Source organism: Branchiostoma lanceolatum, chromosome 13 (genome assembly GCF_035083965.1).
Source record: "Branchiostoma lanceolatum isolate klBraLanc5 chromosome 13, klBraLanc5.hap2, whole genome shotgun sequence".
Taxonomy (NCBI): domain Eukaryota; kingdom Metazoa; phylum Chordata; class Leptocardii; order Amphioxiformes; family Branchiostomatidae; genus Branchiostoma; species Branchiostoma lanceolatum.
The window spans coordinates 15,423,892-15,442,742 of record NC_089734.1 but is presented as its reverse complement, the minus strand read 5'-3'; the positions used below and the strand labels follow the sequence as shown (position 1 = coordinate 15,442,742).

At 42.2% G+C, this 18,851-nt stretch overlaps 1 protein-coding gene across 1 annotated transcript in view; it reads left to right on the top strand.

Moving 5' to 3' along the window:
• The window catches only part of LOC136447706 (dynein heavy chain domain-containing protein 1-like), a 38,165-nt gene extending 19,366 nt beyond the window's left edge, over positions 1-18,799 (top strand). The window contains exons 19-32 of the mRNA XM_066446747.1: positions 443-616; positions 1,701-1,925; positions 2,922-3,088; positions 3,928-4,091; positions 9,561-9,710; positions 10,581-10,718; positions 11,341-11,522; positions 12,100-12,346; positions 13,135-13,279; positions 14,526-14,694; positions 15,681-15,835; positions 16,571-16,897; positions 17,537-17,717; positions 18,564-18,799. Coding sequence (XP_066302844.1) covers positions 443-616; positions 1,701-1,925; positions 2,922-3,088; positions 3,928-4,091; positions 9,561-9,710; positions 10,581-10,718; positions 11,341-11,522; positions 12,100-12,346; positions 13,135-13,279; positions 14,526-14,694; positions 15,681-15,835; positions 16,571-16,897; positions 17,537-17,717; positions 18,564-18,799 — 2,660 coding nt within the window. The remainder of the gene's footprint in view (positions 1-442; positions 617-1,700; positions 1,926-2,921; positions 3,089-3,927; positions 4,092-9,560; positions 9,711-10,580; positions 10,719-11,340; positions 11,523-12,099; positions 12,347-13,134; positions 13,280-14,525; positions 14,695-15,680; positions 15,836-16,570; positions 16,898-17,536; positions 17,718-18,563) is intronic.
• The last annotated feature ends 52 nt before the right edge of the window (positions 18,800-18,851 follow it).

Here is an 18,851-nt window from a genome sequence, read left to right as displayed (position 1 = left end):
AGCTATGCTGCCTAAGAGTCAGTGTAATGTTTTGTAACATTTCCAATAGGTAGCGTGCGTAGTCCAGTGTTTAGCGATCTTGCCTCTGGAATTAGAAGCCCCGGGTTCAATCCTGGCTGTGTCGCTCGCCCGACATGCACGCTACCGGAAAAGGTTGCAGTCCTTAGGACGGGACGTTAAGCCGTGGTCCACTGTTCATTGTGCTTGTCAAAAAGAGCTAGGAGAATTTCCCTGGTACAATGAACCTGTAAATACTGTACATAGCGTCTGTATTCCTGTCACAACCAGTGGAAGATTAGCTCATCTGTTCCTTGAGTTCATTTGAGCTAAGCTGGTTCAAGATCACTTTCAAATTCCTTTTTTCCAATCATTAAAATAATGTACAAATGTACACGTAAACTATAATTACTTCTTGTTTGCCAACATATTTTGCATTTCACAGCGGAGGTTCTGCAAGCCACTGCAATCAAGGGGGAGGCAGGCGAGGTCGTTGACCTGGTGTACAGGGTGGACGCCAACACACAGACTACCCAGTGGCTACTAGCAGTAGAACAGACCATGAGAAACACTGTGGGAACAGCATTGCAGGCATGCATGGAGGACAGACTGGGGGAAAGTAAGATCATATTTCTTTTTCAGTACCATGGAAGCAACCATGTATTGTAGCAGGGGTGGTAGGCTGGGATCACATTTCAGTACCATGGACGCAACCATGTACTGTAGCAGGGGTGATAGGGTGGGATCACATTTCAGTACCATGGACGCAACCATGTACTGTAGCAGGGGCGGTATGGTGGGTTCACATTTCAGTACCATGGACACAGCCATGTACTGAAGCAGGGGTGGTAGGCTGGGATCACATTTCAGTACCATGGACACAGCCATGTACTGAAGCAGGGGTGATAGGGTGGGATCACATTTCAGTACCATGGACGCAACCATGTACTGTAGCAGGGGTGGTATGGTGGGTTCACATTTCAGTACCATGGACACAGCCATGTACTGAAGCAGGGGTGGTAGGGTGGGTTCACATTTCAGTACCATGGACACAGCCATGTGCTGAAGCAGGGGTGGTAGGGTGGGTTCACATTTCAGTACCATGGACACAACCATGTACTGAAGCAGGGGTGGTAGGGTGGGATCACATTTCAGTACCATGGACACAACCATGTACTGGAGCAGGGGTGGTAGGGAGGGATCACATTTCAGTACCATGGACACAACCATGTACTGGAGCAGGGATGGTAGGGTGGGGTCACATTTCAGTACCATGGACACAACCATGTACCATAGCAGGGGTGGTAGGGTGGGGTCACATTTCAGTACCATGGACACAATCATGTACTGGAGCAGGGGTGATAGGATGGGATTGCATTTCAGTACCATGGACACAACCATGTACTGTAGCAGGGATGTTAGGGTGGGTTCACATTTCAGTACCATGGATAGTCGGATCCCTTCCTCAATGTTTGCTGATTCCAAGGCTATTTTTATGAAGTTTTTACAAAAAAAATACCCTGTTATGAATTAAAGATGTTTTGACTTTCCTCTTGAATATGTTTGAACTTTCCTTTCTTTCTGTTTGCAGTGCTCATGGCTACTAGTATCCAAAACTCTGGGCACATGACATCACACAGCCCTGCGGGACTTTTGTCCACATTTTGGACACATGTTTAACTGCCTTTTTTCCCTGTCGACAGATCCCATGGCTACCCAAACCTGGGTGAGACAGTTCCCCAGCCAGTGTGTCGTTCTGGCGGAAGCCGTCCTCTGGGCGCGTGACGTCAGCACGGCCCTGCGGAACTCGGACAGACAGAGTCTGATGAACCTGAAGGGGAAGATCAGCTCCAGTCTGGAGGAGAGATTTGAGATATTACGGGAGCTGTACAGGGACCAGAGTATCAGGAAAACACACATCACACTGGGTATGGAAACTGTCTTTCATTGAGATTTTTGGTTTTGTTTGGGGCATTTTAAGACAAATTACGAATGAATAAAGAGAAAAAGGGAATTGACTAGTACTTACTGACTAGGAACGAATACCGCCAAAAAACACATCACACTTGGTAAGGGAAATGTCTTTCATTGAGATTTTTTGTCTGTGGCATTTTAAGACAAATTACAAATCAATAAACAGGAAAGGGAATTGACTAGTATACTAACTGGCGTGGTTGAGAGTATTCGGAAAACACACATCAAACTGGTTATGGAAACTGTCAATGACTAAGGTCTTTTTGCTTTCGGATGTCCCAGACATAATACCAATCAATGAACAGAGAAAGGAATTGACTAGTACTTGCTGACTGGGAACAGTGTCAGAAAACACACATCACACGTCTTGTTAAAGCCAAATCAGTTTTATCTTTAAGTTAGTCCTTGGACATTTCAGAGTAAAGATTCAGCAATATGACTATATTCCTATAGTAGGTCACAGTTACATTTACCAGAGTCATACCAAAGCCTATAGAAATGGTACATGGTTAGCACACACCACTACCAGACTGAATGAACTATCCCTCTATACTAGTGCTGCAGTATTAACCCAATTAGCATTAATCCGCCGGGTTACATAAATCAACCACTTTGATAAGCAGTGGGTTTGAGAGCACCTCCAAAGTATGCACAGTATAGATATACAGGAGTGCATTATACAGGGGGACGTTGTGTTGGAGATCTGTTTGGACGCATCTTTTCAGGGTGGCAGAATTATGCACCCTGGTGGAATTATGTTCTTTGTATCGATATTGATGTTTGATTAACTGATTTTTGGCATATGTTCTTATAGATGTTATACAATGTACTTCTTTCTTATTATCTGTGATTGCTATGACCCAAGGGAAAAGGAAACAGAGATGGGTACTGCCCTATACACCATATGGTGTGATTTTAACTTACGTATTTTTTCTGTCTTTTCCCCATAGCTAACCTTGTAAACCAGGCTGTACACCAGAGGGATGTTGTCAGCATGCTGTTGGAAGCCAAGACCCTCACAGACAACTGTTTTGATTGGCAGAAAGTCATGAAGTACAACATGGACATCAAACATGTTGCCAAATCCGACGTTACGAAACAGAGAGAGTCCTACCAGGTATTCCAAAAGATTTGTTTTAGGGTGTTGGTTATTTATTTAAAGTCAAACCTGTGACCACTCAAGATGCTTAAAAGAAAATGTCTCAGAAAACAAGGTGGCCACTATAGACAGGATTCTTAATGCTTGGGTCAATAGGAAAAATTAAAGTTAAAATCCTCCCACACCATAAGGTGTATAGGGCGGTGCCCATCCCCGTTTCATAGCCCTGGGCCACACTGAGATGCAATCACTGCAGCAGGAGGCTAGTCCACTGGCAGTGGAGTGTGTTTAACTTCCATACTGTTTCAAAAATATGTACCATTTTTATGAAGTCTTTGGTATAACTCAATGCGCCTCTGGTCCAGAGGTGTCCTACCCGGGGTTGAACTCGGGCCTTCTGGTCCAAGGAATTTGAACCACATGTGGCTAATAACAGAAGAATAGACCACTACACCACAGGGACACCCCCCAATGGGATAGAATACTCCAACAAAAAAATTTACCTACTCCCTGCTGCCTAACTCTGTATCCAATAGGGAATTGGGTGCCAATCCGCTACTTTAGAGTGCTAAAGGTTAAATAAACCACCAAACAGTGGTCGCAATAACCAGGTGGTCCTTATGCAGGGATAGTCATTAGTACAGGTTTGACTGTAGTTGAAACTTTCAAAATAATGTTATTATGATGTTATTTATGATCAGCAATAGTTACCGTAACAGTATTAAGTTCTTAATTGTGTCTTATTATGTCATTTGCACATGAAGGTTATGTAATACTTCAAACTTTTGTTATGTTTCAATGTGCTTTTGTAAAGAGTTTTACTCATATCTAAGTACTGTTCATTTTACTTTTCCTAGGTTGATGATACCGATGACCCTGAAACAACACGCCGTGCGTTGGAGGTCAGCCAAGGGTTCGAGTTTGGCCCCTGCCGGGTCAACCAGCTGAACTGGTCACTGCCGTATGACTACGAGTACCTCGGACCAGTCAACAGACTGATTGTGACTCCTTTGACTGACAGGTAAGGGTTTTGGGTTTGGGTTATTCTCCAAGCAGATGTTGGGTTGAAGATTGTAACATTGAGATGAGGGATTATCAGAGAAGCCAGGCAGTCGAAAACCTTACGATCTTACAGACCCCAACATCTGCTTGGAGATTACATTTTTGGTCATCAAAAATAATGTACATCTTTAACAGCCTCAGCCTGCAGAGAAAATGTTATAGTTTCACAAAAAATATGCACATTTTACAAATAACGAATTATTCACATGCATCATAACTTCTAAAAACTATGATGTTATACAAATGTAACTACAGTGGGGCTTTCGGGTTATGCATCAATGCCCCGCGGGTTTTTGCGTGTATCCCCGCGGGTTTTTGCGTGTATCCCCGCGGGTTTTTGCGTGTATCCCCGCGGGTTTTTGCGTGTACCCCCGCGGGTTTTTGCGTGTACCCCCGCGGGTTTTTGCGTGTATCCCCGCGGGTTTTTGCGTGTATCCCCGCGGGGCAAAAATTGTGTCACGGAACCCGCAAGGCGGAAAACGTTGTGTGAGACCTTCAGGCCAGCGGCGCTTCCGAACTCACGGACGATCTGTTGAGCGCCGATGGAATCCCTCGCGGCCATTTGTATTTTGTGTACATCGGTCACATTTCACGGCGACAATTTTTTGGGGCCGGTGGACGCTTCATTACGGAGATTTCGGTACCGGTTTATAATGAGCTTGCGTGTCCGTACCGTAATAACTGATTAGAGCGTCCATTTCACAACAGTAACGTTGGATACGGCAAGGACATTTTATGGATACAGTGAGTGATTGATCGGAAGAAGCCAGTTTCCTTTTTTTCCACGCGGTGCGCATGAGGTTGTTGACCCCAAAAAAAGTTGGTTTCGCAGCTTGCGTTGACATAGTGCGGCGGGACGATAGTGTTTACGTTCGCGGTTCTAAAAAAGAAAGACAAATAAGAGATTGGCAATAATCAGATTTTGAGTCATACATGTTGAAGACTAATATAATTGATTTTTTTCAGCGTAGATTTCGTTGCCGACCTCGGACACTTTTATCACTGCGTTTCGGGCTCCTGATCCCGGTCAGAGACTGGGTGGGACTTTCATTGCTCTACGTCGACCAGACTTGTTAGATTGGCATTTACCAAAGGTTTTGTCTGAGAGAAAATGGCATCATGGTCAAGGATATTGATCCGTTCTTGATTTTGACGCCGCAAAATCGTCATGCTAATTAGGAGATTCCAATGTAAACTTTCCCCCCTTATACGGATCAACGTAGGCTGGTAACAGATCATATTATACTTTATAGCAGAAAAATATCAGATTTTACCGAGATCGATTTCTGTCTTGCACTTGCCGCCCAAGACGGTCATTTTATGCAGTAATGAACAACTCCCTTTAATCACCTGTAAAAACTTGCACGCCGACGAGAAAGAGTCAAACACGCCCCTGTAGAGCCCACCCTGATATTTTCGAATTTTCACAAGCATCGATACGAGCATTGTAATTTTGTATCGGTTCCATTTAAAAACAGTTTTGACAGAAATAGAATACTAGTTGATCGACCAAAGTTGGATTTTCGAATCTCAAGGTTTTAGGCTTGCGCTTGCCTGTGTCCGCCGGCTGAAACTTCAGTAATTTGACACAGGGCGCCGGCAGGTCTTCGTACACACGTGCTGACTCATGATCAATAGCGAAGAGTGTGTGTAACATATCGATAAGTAATAAAGATAAGTAATAATAAAGAGTATCGATAAAACAGGAATGTTATTGTACCCTATGCCTAGTTGATTTAGAAAAGTAAACAACGAATCTCATCCACTGCGACAGTAGAGTCAGTCCCCCCAGCCTGGCTGTTGCTATGGTTGTGATTGACAGTACACATGTCGGTCCTCTTTTATCGGTTCGGACGGATGTCTATAATCAAAGTCAATACAGACGTGCAAAATGTCTCTATCGTGGGCTATGCGATAGTATAAGTAAGTTAGAAAAGTTCTGATCAAGGATTTTTGACTGCGAAATGAATACAAATGGCGGGAGTTACTGGAGTATATATTTATGGATAAGTTATTTACGTTGATGAAGGCTATACGCTATCAGGCCTTATGATTAATTAAGTTAATACGAATACAACAATATAATGAGTGAATAGACATCAGTAGCTACTTTTCTAAGCTATGATTCAGGGTTCCATCTGCCGGCTTCCGTGGAATTACACTGCTGGTCGTCGAGAGTGCAGCTGGGTGACCAACAAGACCTACCTGTTTCCGTCGGAGCTCTTGGGCCGTCGAGAGTGCATCTGGGCGACCAACAAGACCTACCTGTTTCCGTCGGAGCTCTTGGGCCGTCGAGAGTGCAGCTGGGCTACCAACAAGACCTACCTGTTTCCGTCGGAGCTCTTGTGGGCCGTTCATGGTCATCGGATCGACTCAACCATTCCACAGGGAATACATTCGGCGTTTCGACGATTTTAGACGTCTTGATCACATCAAGTACAGATAGAAAGCAATGATTGCTGAAATATTTATCATCATTTCTTGATTTCAAAATGATGGTATGAAACAGACACAAAACACAAATGTTGTTTTCCTTTCAAAGTTCCGTTGCATATCTGTTCAAATTGTGTTGGCGCTTGTACTTAACGTAACTGACATTAAACTTCTACTATGTAAACTTTCTAACATGTTTGACAACTGTTATGGGTTGTTGAAGGATGTTTCCTCTTCACTTGTGCTTGGTTTGTTTGTCAACAACACAATGTCATGTACATTGTACACACTACGTCACAGCATATACAGGGGTGACGGAAGGTAAGTTTATACCAGGATCATCGATCATCATTGGGCAGCTACTGTTCCAGGAGCGGGACATTTTTGCGACTGGTGAGAAAACAGCCAAGGCGCTGCTAGAGGTATGCTCCAAAATCTTTGGACCCTTCGGGTACTAGCTCGACCAAGTTTATAACATCCTTGGTTCAACATTTCAGTTGTAACTAATTGCTCATTTTTGGTAAGTTACTACAGAAGTAACATTAGCTTTTAGTCGTGATTAGTTTGGTTTGATAATTGCGACAGACGGTAGGTTACTTAACGTATGTTAGTAATAATTCAAAGAACATGAACGTGTTAGTGAATAGCTGTTAGTTGGATGGATGTTGAAATAGTTCCGTTTATAATAAACAGTCAGGGGTTGCGGTGGACAAAGTACCGACTTGTATGTAAGAAATAACTCAAAGTCAAAAACCATGAAAAAAAGACAATTCCACACAAAATAACTGGTAAAATAGTTCGGCGATGGTCCAATTCGGCGAATAGTATCACACAGTTAAAAGCGTGTCTCCAAACTTCCGGGGAAATTTTATCTGAAAAAGAAAACAATAACTAAAAATTATAGCATATCAATATAGTACGGGATTCATACGACAATATTACCACATATACTAGTACTCAGATCGCGTGGATCATTTACACCCACACCAAGATATATTTCGATTTCTCCGAAACTGTTTATAGAATATAATAGAACAAACAATGAAAAAATAATTACATGTAAACACAGGGCGGAGAAGAAAAAAAACAACATTCAGAATGCTATTACAATCAGCGCGGTCCGCTTCTTTGAAAACATGCCGTCAAAGAAACCGCGCCTCGCCGCCCATGTGTCAATCAAACTGAGCCGTGCACGAATCTACCTGGGGTCTGGACCAGACCAGTTCAAGTTACAAATTCGGGAGGTTCAATTTTTGCTACAAATTATTCCACTGGTATCTGAACAAGTTACATACTCAGTACACGCGTAAAAAGACCATCATATCTATCTATTACCGACCGCATGTTTGCACTAGAAATCCTTAATTCGACAACATGACGCCAACATGACAAAGGACATGCCCCGTGCCATGGTGTTTGCGCGTCGTGCGTCAAACTTTAGGAACCTCCAAATTTGCATAAACAGGTCACGTTCCAGTTTTCAATGCGGAAGCGGTATCGGTTCCCACGATAGCGGTGCGGAGCTTCAAGCTCGAACACAGCCCGAAGGAAGATAACTGCAGGTCGACGCTTGTCAAATAGACATGCCTCTCCCGTGCCGTGTGACTTGTGTACCTGGTAGTGGGACCTCCAGGACTTTACACAACTACAGGAGCCGTACGGGTCATTCCCTGACGATCATTCCGATAGCATTTTGTTCGGAGCTCGAATTTGTTATTGTTATGCTAAGATAGTTTATCTTTGCCGGAAGATTACCAGACAAACACAAATTATTCTATTTACAGTTACTGTAGCGTCTACAATGATTAAACGTACACTATTCATTATGAGTACAAGTACATAATACCGCTACCACTGGCGGATGCCATTTTCTTTGGGTGGCCCAGACGCTAGCCGCGGCAGCGAGGCGTCCGCGTCGCATCATCGGACACATCATGATTTGCGGTGTTAATACCTTTTTATGATATATAAAAAAAATACATCTTGGTGGAATAACGCCACTAGTGTTTATTTGTTCTGTTTTTTTTTTACCGTATGTGCTGCAGAGTCGGTTGTCAATCTGCTCTAGAGTCCGCTCGTGAAAATTGTTGCAAAATCTACCCGAAACAACGTGGTACAAAGCGGCGCTGGTGCGTTCTAGACTGAAGGTCTCACACTGCAGATCGGGCTGCGGGACAAACCGACGGCCCGCGGGGATACACGCAAAACCCCGCGGGTGTACACGCAAAAACCCGCGGGTGTACACGCAAAACCCCGCGGGGATACACGCAAAAACCCGCGGGGATACACGCGGGGTTTGATGCATAACCCGAAGACCCCACTGTATCTGACTTCATGTACAAATGTTTCAAGAAGAGAGAAGAGACTCTGTAGATTTAGATGGAATATAACACAATGTTCCTTTTCTTTTACTTCATGTTACCTAATGCATCTAGCCCATGTTGGGCATGAATATGCAATAAAGTTCATTGTCATTGTGACATTGTTATTGAGGCCTTCTTGAGAGTGTCTTAAACACCTGAATATCTGAAGTGTGTATATTGAATACTGATGTTGCATTTAGTCGATCTCTTTAGATTTGCTGTTTTGAAAAATGTTGCAGTCTTATGATTTCTGGCAGAATCACAAGAGATGACGTCCTTTATAATAAAGCCTCTGATGCAAAAGTACAGATTTAGGACAAAACCTTTAGTACCATGATACCTGTTGTGCAATACTGTTAAATGCAGAAATGTTCATGGTGGTTTTATGTTCACGGTTTTTGCAGTAAACTCTGTACTGGGAAGTTAAAATCACTGCAAAAAGCCGTTCCATTGTGTGACTGTAGTGCTACTATTGTTTTGAACACGAACTCAAAATTAAACCACTGCAAACACTCCATTTTCTCCCTAACGCGAATTTGTATCCCTGCCAACATTTCTGCATTTACAGTACTTTGAAGGAATAAAGTCTTTGACAACAATGATCTTGATTTGTGTGCTTATTATTACAACAGGTGTCTCCTGTCCCTAAGTGGTTCAGTCCAGTCGTTTGCCTGTGGGGCGGTGATGGGCCCCGAGGGTGTGGGGAAGTCCGAGACTGTGGCGGAACTGGCACGAGCCATGGGGAGGAACTTCATCACTTACAACTGTACTCACCTCACTGGGTAGGTAACCTGGTGGATAAGATTTGGTATACATAGTACAGTCTTCTTCTTATTGGGTTTTGAGGTTACCAAGTTTAACTTGCTGTAGAATCTGTAGCCTACACTGTAAGGTTTGGACCATCGCACACTGGGGCATCCCCTACTCTTTTTTGGAAGGTGTGGTGGGTTCTGTAACGTGCATGGGGTGGGGCTCTCCCCAAATACGGAACCTCCATTTAATGTCTTATCCAAGGGACATCCCTAAGCTAGGCTAGGTATTCATTTACACCTGAGTGAAGTGAGGAAGGTCGTGTAAAGTGCCTTTCCCAAGGGTACAAGATTGGTGACATGGCAGGATTTGAACCCAGGACCACTTGGTTCTGTGCTGAACACTCTGACCAATAGGATTGATCCGTTACAGTCAAGCCTGTATTTAGCATCAGTCCTTTACACAAGGATCATCCGGCCATCATGGCCACTTTTTGTGTTGCCTTAGATAAATATTGTCCCCAAGATTAAATCAATTTTGTAGTAAGAATCCTCTGTTTACAGTGACCACCAGTCTACTGTCATCATTTTCTCAAAGTACCATAATTTTATTTGATATTGACCAAGAAGTGAAACCCATTCTGGTCTAGTTAAAACTTATTAAGTTTTAACTAGACCAGAATGGGTTTCACCTCTTGGTCAATATCAAATAAAATAAATGTACTAAGCATATATTTGAATGCATACATAAAAGTGCAGTCAAAAGCAATCATAATAACAAAACATAGAATAAAATATGAACTTAAACATTACACTTGTTTATATCTGAAAGAGTCGCAAGGTAGTATGTGTAAGGGGGTGAAGTTTGACATTTCTGATTGCCTGTGTTTTCTTTTTAATCAGGATTTCAGCCCTTACCCAGCACCTGGTAGGTGGGATCCAGTCAGGTGCCTGGGTGTGTCTGGACGACGCCAGCCACCTGCCAACAGGTGTCATGTCCGTCCTGTCTTATCACCTGGACCATCTCAGGAATGCATACAGGTGCGCATACATAATTATACTAACCAAAGTGTGAATTTGTTTGATAGAACAAGAACTTTATTGCACGACAATTGTACATGGTACAAAGTATGGCAAGAATTCGTAAACATAACACAAAGTAGAAGTATAAAATAAAACTTAACATCCTAATTACTAATACAATACAATAAGGGCTAGCATACGTTTTCGATATAGTGTTATAATCGAGTTGGTTTAATCATTAGTTTCGGTATTTTTTCATAATTATACATTGTATAACCTCCATTAGCATTAATCCGCTGGGTTACATAAATCCACCACCTTGAAAAAAAGTGAGTTTGAGAGATCTCTAGTGCAGCACACCCCCAAGGTATGCACAGTTTAGATATACAGGAGTGCATCATACTGGGGAACGTTGCATTGGGTTGGAGATCTGTTTGGATGTATCTTTTCAGGGTGGCAGAATTATGTACCCTCAGGCTGGTGGAATTATGTACAATTATATGACTTTATTGTAATTATTTGTGTAAGAGATTTGATACTTTTGAGATATTTTGAATGTGATTTCAACTTTCAAGTTTTTCTAAAACTTTAGAAATATTCTTTTGTATGATATTGATTTTTCCCATTCAATTTCCCACAGGATCCTCGCAGCCTCTTCCAACAGCCAGTACACAATCAGAAGTGCACAGTCAGCGCGGAGGAGAAGGAGGAAGACTGTGACATCACTAGCATCTTTCTCACCTGAAGACTCAGAAGACAACTGGCACACTCAAGATACGGGTCAGCACAGAAGACACTCTCTATTTGGCACTGACCAGAAAGGTAACAAACACACTTTACTCTCACCAGTTTTTTTGTATGTTACAAATGTAACTACGAGCTGTGTAAGACTAGACTGACTGGGTTGATCCACTCACATCAGAGTGGTGTGGTGGATTCTCTCAAATGCTTCGGGACTTTGGGCTTTGCTTCTCATTCAAAAGGACGTCCCTAGCCAAAGCTAGGTACTCATTTTCCCTGGTCGGGAATGGAGTGAAGAACTTGGTACAAAGTGACTTTTCTAAGGGAACTGAAAATGGTTATCAATATAATTGTATTCTAAACACACACCTAGTAGTATTCCCTTGCAAAAGTAGTGTTTGATGCTGGATTGATGCTGCATTGATGCTGAATCAGTATGGCATTTTCACCACTAATGCCACCTCAGTACTACACCAATGCTGCACTGTTTTATTTGTTCAAGGCTTTGCTGGGTTGACAGTTTTGGGACTCTGAAATTACTGTGGCAGTTGGCATCAATGCTACAGAACAGCATCATAAAATTTAACATTAGGGTTGCATTACACATCATTTTTTGCAAGGGTTGTGATACTGCTTTGTCCACAATTCTCTCCCCCAGAGTTGTCCTCAGCACTCTCAGCCCTCTCCCTCGACCTCCATGACTTTGCAAAATCCTGGCAGGCAACGTCGTCATTCAGTTACGAGCCTCGGATGCTGGGACTGGTCACTTTCAACGGGACCCTGATGCAGGCCAACGCCAACTTCTCGCCTTTTCTTACACTCAACACGAGAGATCAGTCGTTCCAGACGATACCAGAGACCCTGAGGTCTGCGTACAGGCCGGTAACACTTATTGTACCAGACAGGTGAGTTAATTGAAAGATACTGGATTGCTTTGAAAAAGCGTATTTCTCATATGGCCACAGCAAGTAAATTTTATGGATGACATCTTCTGCAGACTCTAAATTCATTGCTAGGGGGCAAAAATAACAAGATTGGTAAAAAAACAAGATGGGGAAGTCTTCAAAATAGACACGTTACCATAAACGTTTTGAGATGACGAAAGGTTGTATCACTGCCAATAAATTCCTGTTTTGAAGAAGTGCACAAAGTGACACTGGTGTGGTAGACTGGTATCACTTTTCAAGTTGGCAGCTACACTCATAGCGACCACATTGGTGCCACTTTAATTTACAACTATGAAACTAGTTTCGCTTCTACAACTAAAGTTATGGCTACCTCACTAGTGTCACTTCATCTACAAGTGCAATCATAGCTACAACCAAACAGCAACAACCTATTTACCCATTTTGGTACTTTCTTGTGATGTTGACCATCTAATTTCTAATCAGGCAAAAATTAAAGATAACTGATGTCATCTATGAAACATACTTCCTGTGGCCTACTGGTTGTTTACTGTTTTACAATATATGTGTATGCATGCTTTATTGTGAGCAGTTATTATGTCCAAAAAAAATTAAACTCTAAATTTCTAGATGCTGTAACTGTTAAACATTCACAGTGTAGAATTTCATATTTTGCAGAGGGCAAATTGTACTTGAAAACTCTATCCACGTAGTTGCTTGAATAAGTGTTACCTTGCATATCTTATCACCTGGATGTCTAACCTTCATCAACGAATTTCCCTGCTCAGGAAACTGGTGGTTCAGTCCAGTCTGCTCTGCGGGGGGTTCCAAGGTCACAGACTTCTTGCAGGGAAGCTTGAGACGTTCCTGAGGCTGCTTGAAAAACAGCTGTTGTCTGTAGAGACACCTGCAGTCAGTCTGCACAGTGTTAAGGTTGGTAACAAACAGCTGTGACTCTTACATTGTACATGTAGAATACTTTATTTCTAATTTACGTATCATGGCAAGATTGGAAAATTAAGCCTCATGTATCTTACAGTCATGTACATGTACATGAAGGTTATACCCAGTATATTTCTGCCTAAGGCCACACCAATTTAATTTCTTGGTTAACGGATTTTTATTTTTAATTTTAGCACAAAAAATCATGAAAACAGAAGGCTTGGGTGAAAACTTGCACCTGACCATGTTCACTCCCTGAAATTGTGTGCACCAAAGTACAAACTTTCCTCTGAGATTCTGTTTCATGTTGTTTTTCCGAATTCAATGTAGCATTTTTTTTTACATTTTTTTTATTCCGTTAGCCAAGAAAATGAATTGGTGTGGCCTTAGTGTGTAATTTTTTTTATAATGTCAAATATGGAATGACACACTTTCTAACACCTCAAGCATGTTAAAGAATGTATCACTTACACTTTAGAAAAGAATAGGGGCCCTTCCCGGTAAGAGTGGTTCAAAATCTCACTGTCTTTTGGCTGTAACTGTGGCAATTGTCATATCTGAGGTCACATGAGTGAGCAGCAAATGGCAGCCACTCCAGACCCTTGAGATCTAGTCCCACCAATTTTGTAAACTCCTCGCAAGTTAGCCCCTGGATGCAAAGAGACATTCGGCCCAGAAATTCAGCAATAACCTATAAGACGACAGTGTGTCATGACCTAGACCTTAGGCAGAGAAGGGTGTCAGATGGGAGGGGCTTCAACATTTCACAAATAAAAGACAAGAAACAGGAAAACAATGATGCCCCACCTCAGTACATACTGAAATATGAAGGCGATGATAGTCCAAATCTAACACAATCTAGCGACTGTACTGCAGAACCTTTATTACAACCTGCCTCAACATGTACATCATCATCATCATTCCAGGGTATCATCACTCCTTTGGAGGAACCCCTCCCTTGTCAGACTCCAGGTTTTCCTTTGTCGATCGGTTCTTGGCCATGTAGGGCCCGGATGTTTAGTTAGATTGTCACTCCATCTTATTTTGGGGCGCCCTCTTGGTCTCTTCCAGTCTCCATTCTGTTGTTCTTAGCGTCCACCTGTTGTCCTGTAGCCTAATGTTATATGTACAGTTACTACTAAAATGTACATGTACAGTTACAGTTACAGTTACTACTAAAAAAGTGGTAATGGTGATGAATATGATCAGATTTAACACCACATATTGTCCTCCGCAGGTCATGCTAGCACTTGCACAACAGGAGCTCCAGACAAGGTGGTTACAGCTCAGCAGCAGTGGCTCCGCGGAGCGGGAGTCCGTTCTCCGGCCCAACTCCATGGAGATGGAGGAGATGGCCCTGGTGCGAGGCATCTCGTCAACTCTCATGCCTACACTCCAGAATCCTGGTAAATGCTTCAGAATCTGTAGAAAGAGCATTTTTACTCACTTGCCATACGAATGAAGCGGACAGGTGCAGACTACCATGTTGTTGTCCTTGTCAATGATTTGCATCTCCGATGACCGTAGTTAAAACGTAATACTATACACAGTACATTTTGTATCTGAAAATTTTATTGGCAAGTTTTTATATAATATAGAATACAACATGGTGTATTCCGTATCACCTGAGGTACCAGCCCGACCACGGGTCGGATCGCCCTCGGAAGGGCTGGGACCGAGGGTGATGCGGAATACACCGTGTTGTATTTTATCTATGTCATACCTTGGTCATACCAACCCGAAAAAACACACATTTCAATGCGAAATGCACCTGAAGTTGAGAGAGTTTTGTGTCCTTGAACAAAGAAATCGTAACAACATTGATTCCAACCCCTGAATCCGGCATTCCAATTTTCGACAGCGGTGCAACCGGCGCACTCAAAAAGCATTCTAAATATTCAATGGAAGCCTGTGTGATACAACTTAGAACCCCATGTGATACGGAAAATTATCACCCGGTCCGGAACACCCGTATCAAACGTTTTCGCAGCCCAGGTAAAATTGAAATTGAAATCATCATAATATTAGCTACGTCCACCTCCATATGTTGGTGTCCCTGTGACATTCAGAATGGTTGTCTAATAGATCATCAGCCTTGAAAGTTGAGCTTAGTCTTTCCTAGCTTATTTCAAGATAAAGTTGGTGCAGTACTCTTCTGTACTGCTAGGTGATGCACATGCACATGGCTTCTCACCTTGTCTAAGAGACATGTCTAAAAGCTGATAATAGGGATATTGGCAGTCAACTGTATAAATAAATAAATCAAATCAAAGTATATGTAAAGTCTTTGTCTATTTTGTGCTTGGGGCTTAGCCTTGTGGTACCAATTTTGTACTGTCACAGTACAAGTTTGAAATTCAATGCTAACAGTTAAAATCCAATGTTTCCCCAGATGAGGTGTCCAGGGTGAAGGATCTATTGAGGACAGCGTTCCCTGTCAGTAACCGGCCGGTATCAGCTAAAACCAACGACCCCGTCCTCATCAACGCCATACAAGAACACATGGAAGCAGACAAGCTACAGGCAACACGCAAACATCTAGACAAGGTACATCTACAGATTTTTACAAACCAACTGCATTTTACAAACTTAACCTTTAGGACACTGAAGTAAGCCGTTTGGCGTACAATTCTCTATTGGTTTCAGAGTTAGGCAGCAGGGAGAAGGTTAAAGTCATTTGATGATGTGTAGGAGTTAGAGTTACATGCCATGTTCAATGTCGAATCAGAACCTCAAAAAGAATTTGATTCCACAATGTCTTATGACCTAGATGATTGGTCCCTTGAATTATGAGCAGAACGCTTGAAAATTCAAAGCACTGTTTTTTTTGTGTTGGAACAAAGTTTTTACTTTTAATTGCCAATACAGATGTACGACACTAATCATTGTTTCTTTTGAAGGTTTGGTCTTGACATGACAAATTCTTATAATTGTAGTTTAAATTTGTAAACTCTAGTACATATACATGAATATAATTATGTAGCTGGCTACAATCATTCTACTTCTAATTCTTTCTTATTTAAAGGTTTGGTCTTGACATGATTAATTCTTATTGTAGTTTCACATCTAGTCAATGCACCATGCATGTAATTATTATGTAGCTGTCTACAATTTAGCATTCTTCTTCGAATTGTTGCTTTATTAAGGTTTGGTCTTGACAAGACAACTTCTTATGATTGTAGTTTCATATTACTCTTAGAGTTAGACTAGGACATATACATGCATATATGTAGCTGTATACAAGCATCTTACTTCTAGAAATGTTTTTATATCTCATCCTAGATCCTTCAGCTGTGGGCAGCCCTTCAGGCGCAACAAGGCGTGATGCTTGTCGGTCCGTCTGGAAGCGGGAAGACCACAACGTACCGCGTGCTCGCCGAGGTCCTCAATATCCTGAACGAGAACATCTACGCCTCTCAGGAGACCCCCGACATCTACCCAACTCCTAAGATCTCCAAGTCACGTCTTGTCGGAAGTCTTGAGAGGAGAGTGACGCAGGAAGACATGAGGAGGAAGACGTCTGACGACTCGCCTGACAAACCGCGCTCGACCAAGTCGATCAACCGGATGGACCTGGCTTCACTTCCGGAGACTAGTTTGAACCAAGAAGTAGGTTTTTTTTGCTAATTTTGAATCATTAAAGGTGTCAATAGCATTCTCGCAATGGACCTACTAATATAAGTTGTCTTCTTCTTCTTGGATTTTAAGGCTACCAACTTCAACCACCAACTGTAAGGTTTTTTTACCATTGCACACCGGGGAATGCCCTGTCTTTTTTCAAAAGGTGTGGTGGGTTCTTTAACATACGTGAGGTGTGGCTCTCCCCAAACAGGGGACCTCCATTTAACGTCCTATCTGAGGGATGTCCCTAATAACCTAGGCTTGGTACTCATTTTCACCTGAGGGAAGTGAGGAAGGTCTTTCCTTATTTTGACGCTTAATTCTTAGTTAACTTACTATTTTCTATCAATGCTTGAGGCCATTTTTTGAAAACTCCTCTTTGATACATAGAGTATAGGAAGGAATAAAGTGTTTAATAATTTGAACAATGCTTTTATTCCAAGCATGAGGCAAAGCCTTAGCAAACTATCGGTACTGAAATACAGCTGTCAGTAACTTAACAGCTACTGACAGTTTCATTTCAGTAACATTTCAGTGAATGAGCATTACTGTCACCCTTTTATGAAACTGACAAGTATTGAAGGTTTTCTATGAGTGTTTTATTTTATAAAATTATTTTGTTTCCAGGTTGACTACCCCCGTGTGGATGGTGCAGTCTTGGTTCCCAACGCCCATTCTCTGGAGGACCTGCTCGGATTCTATGACCCTGAAGACCACTTCTGGAAGGACGGCCTGCTGACGAACTTCCTGCGCAACGCTCTGCACACGGCCGAGGCGGCAAAGAAGATGATCCAGAACTTTCAGTCAAGTACGGAAAACCCCTTTTTTGCTGCATGATTGTGATTTATTAGTAGTCTAGCCTTTTTTTCATACAACGACAGGCAACACTATAAATCCAGAAGGACACTCTAAATCCGGAAAACTTTAAGTAACAGTTAGATATCTCCTTGGACATGGGTAGTTCTGCGGCAGAATTCTGTGAACATCGGACAGAATTCTGCAGATTTCTGGGATTCTCAGACAGAATTTTGGAAAATTATATTTTCAAACAATGAATAAAGCTGTTTCCTTTTAGTTATTGGTATTCTGCATCATGATATAACATCATCAGTACCTGTTGTTGTCTTCCTGACGAAAAAATTCTTTAAGATTCTGGATTTAGAGAGTCTTTCTGGCTGTAAAGTGTTGCCTGATTTACTCAATTGTCACCAGTATAAGACCCAACTTCAAGGTTACAGGTTACGTGAATAGGACTGAAGGACACATAGTTTCTAGTGTCAGACTAACACAAAGTGAAGATTAATTGAACCAATAGGAGTTATGAAGGCTGCTTCGTCATATTTATTACTCCATTTAGATCAAAACCATTTTGATCTTCCAGTTTTGTGAACCAAAACTTAGATTGATGTGCCTTGACACAAATAATTTTGAACTATATGTGAGAGGAAGATAGGAGTTGGGTAGGGGATATTTTTGAATAGTTGATTTTATAAAGGGGCGCAGCTTTAGAAGAGTACATTCTTGCTTTTGGGTCTAATTTGAATTGACAGAGCGGATTTTGGAATAGTCCATTTTTGGGCGGAAGAAATTTTGTGATGGTCCATTTTTTAGGTAACGGATAATATTTTAATTCTTTAATTCTTTTGATTTACAGGTGACAGAAGGTCAAAAACTAACCTGAACGAACCAACCACGGTGTACCAGTGGATCATCATGGACGGGCGGTTTGACCCCCCGTGGTCCGAGTGCGTTGTCACACTGTTGGACCAGAACCGCGGGATCCACCTCACCAATGGAGACACCATCGCTCTGGAGCCAACCACGTCTCTCCTGTTCGAGATGTCAGAGCTAAAGGGGGCGTCGCCGTCTTTGGTTGGCAGGCAAGTTTAGAGGCCTCTTCTTTGCATAATTGCAAGTAGCAGAATAGTTAAACATGGTTTGA